Genomic DNA, 8,465 nt, shown 5'->3' on the forward strand with positions numbered 1-8,465 from the left:
CTGCAGCTGTACCAGCCAGCCTCTCGTCTGCATAGATCTGTCATAGGTGTCATGATGCAGCGCTGTTTAAGATATCTGATGCGCCTTGCTTTTCTGCGCAGGTGTAGTGTGCTTTTAATAGCATCGCTCGTTGCGACGGTCTTGATCACCAGCCGCTGTGTTCGCAGTGATGGCCTTCCCGTACCAGGCAAGTATTGCAAGGTGTCGAACATTTCCACTTCCCTCTGACTGTGCGCGGGTATCCGTTGTTGTCATCCAATAACTTGCATCAGAATGCATTGAAGCTGGGCTACGATGGCTTCCCTGGCTTGGATTTTCTAGACGAAAGCCCCGAGACTCATATACCTCCACGTCGTCTTTATTGGCAATCGTGCCAGGTTCCGTGCAGTAAGTCTACACACGCCCTTCGTTGTCTGCCAATTCTGCTCCTTCCAGGAGAATCTCCACCCGGCTGTTGGCCGGATATTGCCTGTGGCTCATCTAATCAGTATGGAGGCATCTCCTCTGGCGTTTTTGTCAGTGTTATACCACTGCATTGGGTGAGGAATTCTAAATTTATACGTTTTTGAGCCTGTTCATCGAGGTCGTCTCCGATTTGGATGATTATTCTTCGTCTCCCTCGCAGCCATCATCTTGTTGGGCGGCTTGTAGCTGTGACATGCAAAGGGAAGACGCGGCGGTGTTCGTACACTGTCGCGCATCCCATTGCATGCCGCCACGAATATCACAGATATTCCCGAGTTGTTTGACATGCCCCGACGGCATTTCACATCTTAAAACATTGACGTTTTTGGTAATTCCAGTGATCAAAGTCCCACGGGCCCACCAGTGCCTGCAGAGGTCTGCAGGTTGTCCGCATGTTTGACCTCCATTCTTTGAGCCTGCGCATTTCATGCACGCCTTGGAGGCTGCGGTTGATCTAAACATATTCAACTATAGAGCAGGTGCGCTTCGAAGCCCAGATACAACGCGAAGTGGGCGGGCAATGCTTGCCTTGCGAGCCCAGTCCGTTTATGCGCCGTACGTACGTTTAGTGATACCAAACAGGGGTCATACGTAACGCATCTCCGGCGCAACAGTCACTTGGCGGGCGGTTGTAGTGCTTCTCGAAGTGAAGTCGAAGCATCGGACGTCGTGGCTTCGGGAGATCCAATGAGCGGGCGACACAAGAAGCTGAGTTCACCGTCTTCGGCCCTGTCGATCTTGCACAATGAGACCCGGCCACTCTAATCTCGCGCACCTCATCCAAAATAACCTGCAAAATGGCCGACGATTCAATCTAGGGTCCGCGTGTTTCGGGCCACGTCGAGCGTATAAAAGTAAAGGGCCTCATGTCGTACTGCTCCGTGGCCTGTGGTTTTCTTGGTTATTTTCTGCGGCTTGAACGCTTGGACGCCCCTTCTCCGCTCTCTTGACTTCCTCCCCACTATGCATTTGTCTTGTATACCTCGCCGTTCGCGATGCCTTTCGACGGCGGATAGTCCTCCGGCTAAGATCGTTCTACCGGACTTGGTCTCTCATTGCGACTTTCCACTTCGAACCAATGTCCATTGCGCGAGAGCATCCAAGGAATCCGAGGAGTGGTTTCTACAAAATGCGAACCTGAATAAGCACAGACGTGCAGACTTCCTTGCTCTCAAGGCGGGCGAACTGACGTCCATGTGCTACCCGTACGCGCCGTATCACGAACTACGCGTTTGCTGCGACTTCATGAATTATCTATTCCACCTTGACGATCTAATGGATGACATGAAGAAATCAAGTACATGGTCTCTACGAGATGAAGTGATCGGCGTCCTTCGTGACCCGGATGGGTACCGCCCGCAATCTCGAGTTGGTAAGATGACTCGAGAGTACGTGCTATTCCACTTTAACGATTCAATTACTGATAAAAGGGCTAGTTTCTGGACTCGACTCGCCACTACGTCGACATTCGGTGTCGAGAGTCGTTTCATCAAGACTTTTGATGCGTTCTTCAGCGCTGTCAGTCAACAGGCGTACGATCGACAAGAAGGTCATATCCCTGACCTGGAGTCCTACATTGCGATGCGGCGCGACACTAGCGGTTGCAGACCGTGTTGGGCACTCATAGAATATGCGTATGACCTCGCCATACCGGACGAGGTCATGGAACATCCAATTCTGTGCAGTTTGGGTGACGCTGCCAATGACTTGGTCACCTGGTCCAACGTAAGTTGTTCGACCCATTCACCCCTCTATTATTGTTATATTGACCTGCTTTTACTTTGTCCAGGATATATTTTCCTACAACAACGAGCAAGCTCGCGGCGATACACACAACATGATCGTCGTCGTCATGAAGCAGAAGCACCTTTCGCTGCAGAGCGCCGTGGACTTCGTCGGTTCCATGTGCAAAGATTCCATCGACCGATTCGTGGAGGATCGGGCCAACTTGCCCTCATGGGGTCCCGGCATAGACGACGCTGTGGCTCGTTACGTGCAGGGCTTGGCTGATTGGATCGTGGGGAGCTTGCACTGGTCTTTCGACTCTGGTCGGTACTTCGGTGACAAGGGAAAGGATGTTAAAATGTCGCGCGTGGTCGAGCTACTCCCTCGCTCGCGCTAGTGTGTCTTCCGGTTTTCATTCTTATTGTCAATCTACGCTTACATCTTGCTTATCTGTGTAGACTAACCGCTCGTATAATTTTTAGACGTAGCATGTATCTAATGTGGCCTGTTGAGATCACTACCGTTATGTTACCGTCATGTTCTACCACGATAAATCATTTGCTTCTAAGTACCCAGATGTCCGTTCCTTTCATCTTGAGGTTGACTCATTGTCGACTCATTGTAAACTATTGTCGACATGCCGCGAATTCCAGCCATTTACAGATCGATGGGCCTACTTGGAAAAAAATCGCATATTGTCGGACCATAAATTTTAGTCCCCAAGACACATAAATCAGGACATATGGACTTTCGAACATTTCTCCGCCTCGGACGTCCCTCGACAATACGCGACTTTCAAGTTCCGAGTCCAAAATGATGGCTTATCGCACTGCACATGGCTGTGATCGCTGGGTCACCATCTCTCTCGCACCAGATGTGAGAGAGTAGGCTTGATACTGTCAATCTCAAATGGGACTCGGAAGGTCAGCAACTGTAGGATAGTGGCTGTATTGACACCCTCGGCTCAGCGCCAATAACTGCGCCAATCCATTCATTGTGATGGCTGCGGGCCAAGATCCGGAGCGTTGGTCACTGAGGAACCCTACGTCCTCACGATACGATCATGATGTGCATTATAAGTGGATACTGGTCAATGACTCAGGACCATGCCATGCCCGCTTTGAGAGTTCTAAGACACGCTCATGTCAGGCGCAAAATGCAAGTGACGACGGACGGACGGCACGAAGTTCAGTGAGGGGACGCTAGGCGCCCTCAAAAATGTATGATATAACGGACGACTAGGAGAGATAGGGATTATGTACGGAGGTAGGCGGTGGGATGGGCTACTAGTAATGTAGGTGTAATATAACGCGCTGCACGCAACTAAAGTTATTAATCAAACTAAAGGTCTAGATGGAGAAAGCGAAGGTGTACGTCTATAATGCGAACGAACGAATGGTGGTCATAGCTACAGCAACGAAAGCAATAAAAAGAGTGTACGGGTTTGAAGGGTGATGCTACAGGGAAAGTGGGGGGAGGGCGACGCTAGAATACAGACAGCAGGACGAGGTGTACTTTTCACGGGCGACTTCTGAGGTCTATTGATGGGATGTGGCACATGATAAACAAATAGCGATGTGGGCGTCTACAAGCAAACCTAACAGGTCAACACGAAAGCCCAAAGGAGACGTCACAAATGCTCACCATTGGGTATTACAGCGCAGAGTCATGCATTTCAAGCACATTTTGGAAGCAGTGTGATGATGCGGTTGGCCTTGACATCTTTGCCATTGTTACCGAAATACCTTGTAGACTCAAACGTCCAGTGCAAGCTACCCACGATCCAGTTCGCCAGACCGTCGACGTACACGTCAATCTGACGATCAATCTCGGGTCCCCACGACGGGAGGTTGTCCCGGTCGGCGATGAACCGGTCAATTGATTGTTTGCACATCATTCCGACGAAGTCGAAAGCCTCCTGTAACGACATGCCTTGCTCACGCATAACGACAACGATCATGTTGTGAGTGTCGCCACGCGCTTGTTCAACGTTGTATGAGAAAATGTCCTAGATGTTTATTGAGTCGTTGCGCATTAATTCTGATAACTTCAGCACATACGTTAGACCATGTCACCAAATCGTTCGAAGCGTCCTCGAGACTGCGGATTATAGGGTGCGACATGACTTCGTCAGGCAGATGCAGGTTGTTCGCGTACTCGATGAGTGCGAAGCAAGGGCGGCATCCACTGGTGTCTCGACGAAGGGTGATGTAAGACTCCAGATCAGGAACAACACCGTTCTTGCGGTCGATGGCTTGCTGGAATACAGCGTGGAAGAAGTCGTCGAATGTCTGGATAAAGCGCTCCTGGGAGCCTTTCGACCCGGTCTGAATGAAACGTCTCCAGTAGCTAGAACAATATAGTTCAGCGTTATCCAGCGATCGAATAACATGATAGGACATACTCCCTAGTCATGCGCCCAACTTTAGCTGACACCTGGAACGACTCGGGATGGCGAAGAGCGCCCATCACCTCATCCCGAACATTCCTGGCTCCACTGTTGTCCATGTCGTCCGTGAGGTTGTCCAAATGAAAGAGGTAGTTCATGTAGTCGCAGCACACTTTGAGTTGCGGGTACGCCGCGTCGGGGTAGCACATCGACGTCAGAAGTCCGGCCTTGAGACCTCGGAAGGCAGTACGACCCTGCTCGTCCAAGTTTCCACCTTTGAACATCCACCGTTCGGAAGCTACGGCAGCTTGTCGGTGGTGACGGTTGATACGAAGCTTGAAGTCACAATGCGAGACCAAGTCAGGCATGATGATTTTGGCGGGGTGTGCCAATTGAGTTGGCGCAGGCTTCGACGTAGACATGGCTGCGAGATTAGAATTAGGATAGGAGGGCGGATTAGTTCAAGAATTGGTACAAAAGGGAAGAGAACCGAAGTCGGAAACTAAAGGAAGGAGCCCTGGACGACTGTCAGCCAAGTTGGAGACCTTTTATATGGGGCCAGGACCGAAACGAACGGACGAAGATCTACATCTGAACGGCGTTGCTGGTCCAATATGGAACGCTGAGATTTGCGTGTAAACTGGCAAAGATTGGATTACCGCTACGCGGGGCCCGACATCTCCATGTTGAGTCACCATTACACGGCATGCGTGGCACCGCGGACGCAGGGACAGGATGCTTTTTCAGATCATAGCGTTTCAAATCTGAAGGGTCGCGCATACGGTCACTGTAACGGAAGATTCAGATCTTCTGCAACTCACCGGGATCGGGATCTGTGACGTCCACAACGTTAATTTCACCTTCCTCCCGCCTGTCATTGTTCAGAGTTATTATGCTTTCTACCGCAAAGACTTTCAGAATCGCCCGGGATTAAAGTGATACGAACTGGCATTTCTACGCCCATGTGCCTGGGAATACCGTCCCCTATAGGCAAGTGAACCCGGCAGAGGTGCCATTTGGCTTTTGCTGGTGGCTGACCGGTCACGGTAGTGACGTAAATGTAATATACTGGTGCAGACAAATTAGTTCCGTCAAGATCAGATCGGAGTCCCGGACAACAGCCATAAGAACTTCCCACCCATCATATTCTCGGCCCCGGGACGTCGTGGAAACGATCCCTCCATTCCCTGAATCGGTTGTGGGCGGGCGCTGGGCCCCCAAAAAAGAGGTGATGCGACACAGGACGGGATACAATTAACTGCACGCGTACCCTGGATATCACAAGCCCCACGCGATACAACGCCGCCTGCACCCTGGACAGTCGGCCCAGCAAATCGAACTGGAATGCCGGTGTCGGGATTGCATACACTACGACCCGAGCTGCTTTGTCCAACGCCGTCGGCATCGTGCCAAAGTTGATGCTCTGCTGAGCGTTATTGTTCGGCCGTGTCCTTGGACGAGGGCAGAAACGATGTGTCATACCATACTTGATCCCTGCAGCACCCTTGGAACCCGCGATCTCACACCTACATGTTCCGAGACGGACAATGGAGTGATGTAACAACTGCCCCGTGAATCGACAGTTGGAGAGAGCGGGATACGAGCTACGGGAAAGGGTATACTTATTGTCGTACCTTATTGGTGCACGACGCGTGAGACCGGGTCAGAAGTCAAGAGAACCGCAAGCAATTGTCCTGGGTAGACCTACATCCGGAAAATGCTACTTTGCATGGTTAGAAGGTCCGGACTGCGCAATAACGCCTCAATGTATCGACCGGTGACATTACGGGAGGCTTGGAGCGCTCCAGAGCGCCGGACGGTGGAGGTAAATTCATTCACCGTCCGGCTACTACGAGCTAAGGGGTGGCCGTAGTCGCAGAGATGGGTATCCATAGACCACTCCTGCCAGTTCATGTAGGAAGTGCCTTGCACGGGAAAATTTTGTCAGACAAGCGAGAGTTCCATGACCGTCACTGCAGACAGCCACCAATTCCGCGCTACATCTGCGAAACGGACAAGATTATCGAAGTGTCCCAGTCAGGAAAGGATTAATACCTTCACATGACGCACCTAACCAGACAGAACGGATACGCCGGAGTGATGAGGTGAAGCGCGAGAGTAATGGCCGGCAGTGCCAACTGGGTAAGCTGATACTGGTTAACAGGCGCTGAGGCTGAAAGGCTACGACAGGCGCAACTTGCCTAACAGCGCAGTTTGATTCAGGTACGACGACAGTGCCTTCACCGAGACTTGATTTGTTCCAGGCACCGGACGTCCTACAGACCGGACCGACGGCTTCTCGAGGAACATTGCATAGAGGAGCGAGTCCCGAGACAAGCATCAGATACTGCCAGACGTTGCGTCTGTGCAGCGGCAATCGCCGCGGTACAACAAACATCGAGCTTGCAGGACGCATTGAAGGGAAGAGATTATATCGCCAAGAATAACCTGGCGCACCTTCATTCATTAGGCCGCACTTGGAAGAATAAGCGGACGCCTGCATGATCCGCCTCAAGAATGAAGACGATGCAAGTTTCGAGACCGGCAAATACGCGTCAGGTATTGCTGTTTCGAGCATCCAGATATGGCAGAATAGGAACTAGCGGAGCCAGGTACGTCGTGCCATGGAGGATAAGTAGCCTCGGCACCGAGCACGGTCCGTATATGCGCATGATTAACTCTCGGCGTCGCCGGTGATACCCAGGTATTATCAGACAGCAAGAACAAGTAAGAGACAAGAGACTGGCGATATCTATCACAACAGGCAGTATGATCTCGGGCTATGCCGCCAAGTCGGGGAACAGCTCCTAATCTGAAGGTCGGAGGATTGAGGAACAAGCGCTTTGCTATCCTTCAAGTGATTCTGATCCCAAAGCAGGAATCATATGCATATTCACCAAAGCATTACCATGAAGCGATGCAAGCAAGGCAGCTGTGATACCTCTTCGCGCCGTTGACATGCTCTGCCAGACAGCGCACGGGTATACATGAACATCATAGTCTCAGGTCATTGTTAAGGTTGGACTTACATCGTTAAGTCCTAGTTTCAAAGCTAATTTCCTGACCTAGGTAGGGTTGGAACGTCCGATAAACTCACATAGCATATTCCACACGACAAGGACGATCCTTGGGCATCTGTTCGCCGCTAGCGTCCACAACGAGAGCATGTTTGAGAGTTGCTGGCCTGCGTCGTCTAGTCTAGATGCCGGATCCCGACAGAACTAGTCCTGAAACTGGTCTAGTGGCATAGCATACTCTGGTTGGAAGCAGATATCCGATACTCTAGCTAAATGACAGCAGCGAACGACGCAATTGCAACTCCGAGAAGCCTACGTAAAGGGAGTGACAATGCCTTAGTGACGGCTGTCACGTCTAATGTCGCCTCTCGCCATCGCTAAGTCCCTCGTCAGACTGCAGAAAGTCGACCCCACTGCGAGGTCACACCGCCGAACGCGTTCGCGAACTGCAAATGCGAACGTGAGAACCACACCACGGTGCACGTGGGCGCGTGTCGATTCTGTGGCTCTGTCCACCGGCCACAGACGCGTACCCCTTCTGCTTATGATAAAATCTGCATAGCCTGATGGTTTTAACTTGTAAGTTTATTGTATCAGTCTGTGAGATTGAAATTGCTGGGTTATTGTAAAAAAAAATGTGGTGAGTAATCGAAGCTGTCTGTCCAATTGGGGTCACACGAACCCATTGAAGCCCCTTCCGTGCCCTCCCCCTAACAGTTTCCATGGTCAATACTACTGGCATTGCATTGAAAATGTGATGGACAACTTGAAATTCATGGAAATTACTCTATTCACGTCATCAATATCCCTGGTATGGTACAATAATATGTGCATAACAAACTGTATTTTATGGATTGAAAGCATAGCCG

General features: G+C 50.9%; 3 protein-coding genes across 3 annotated transcripts; 2 read left to right on the forward strand and 1 right to left on the reverse strand.

Moving 5' to 3' along the window:
- Positions 1–899: 899 nt before the first annotated feature.
- GLOTRDRAFT_112196 (uncharacterized protein) lies at positions 900–1,613 on the forward strand. Its single transcript, XM_007871177.1, has 2 exons — positions 900–1,020; positions 1,080–1,613. The coding sequence occupies exons 1-2, from the start codon at positions 986–988 to the stop codon at positions 1,228–1,230; spliced, it is 186 nt and encodes a 61-aa protein (XP_007869368.1). The 5' UTR covers positions 900–985; the 3' UTR covers positions 1,231–1,613.
- On the forward strand, positions 1,429–2,587 carry GLOTRDRAFT_47645 (terpenoid synthase; the record flags this gene model as incomplete). Its single annotated transcript, XM_007870991.1, has 3 exons — positions 1,429–1,853; positions 1,902–2,190; positions 2,255–2,587. The coding sequence occupies 3 exons, from the start codon at positions 1,429–1,431 to the stop codon at positions 2,585–2,587; spliced, it is 1,047 nt and encodes a 348-aa protein (XP_007869182.1).
- Positions 2,588–3,663: 1,076 nt separating this feature from the next.
- On the reverse strand, positions 3,664–5,087 carry GLOTRDRAFT_80390 (terpenoid synthase). Its single transcript, XM_007871178.1, has 4 exons — positions 4,595–5,087; positions 4,251–4,539; positions 3,835–4,198; positions 3,664–3,775 (listed from the first exon to the last, which is right to left on the reverse strand). The coding sequence occupies exons 1-3, from the start codon at positions 4,999–5,001 to the stop codon at positions 3,866–3,868; spliced, it is 1,029 nt and encodes a 342-aa protein (XP_007869369.1). The 5' UTR covers positions 5,002–5,087; the 3' UTR covers positions 3,664–3,775; positions 3,835–3,865.
- Between the last annotated feature and the right edge of the window lie 3,378 nt (positions 5,088–8,465).

The sequence above is a fragment of the Gloeophyllum trabeum genome, assembly GCF_000344685.1.
Source record: "Gloeophyllum trabeum ATCC 11539 unplaced genomic scaffold GLOTRscaffold_00013, whole genome shotgun sequence".
Lineage (NCBI taxonomy): Eukaryota > Fungi > Basidiomycota > Agaricomycetes > Gloeophyllales > Gloeophyllaceae > Gloeophyllum > Gloeophyllum trabeum.

Bases quoted from the DNA above. Each gene is read 5' to 3' on its own strand.
- GLOTRDRAFT_112196 (XM_007871177.1), top strand. From the start codon at position 986: ATGCTTGCCTTGCGAGCCCAGTCCGTTTATGCGCC. The intron at 1,021-1,079 runs GTACGTACGTTT...CCGGCGCAACAG, and splicing joins GCCCAGTCCGTTTATGCGCC to TCACTTGGCGGGCGGTTGTA.
- GLOTRDRAFT_80390 (XM_007871178.1), bottom strand. From the start codon at position 5,001: ATGTCTACGTCGAAGCCTGCGCCAACTCAATTGGCACACCCCGCCAAA. The intron at 4,540-4,594 runs GTATGTCCTATC...ATATTGTTCTAG, and splicing joins GTTGGGCGCATGACTAGGGA to CTACTGGAGACGTTTCATTC. The intron at 4,199-4,250 runs GTATGTGCTGAA...ATAAACATCTAG, and splicing joins ATTTGGTGACATGGTCTAAC to GACATTTTCTCATACAACGT.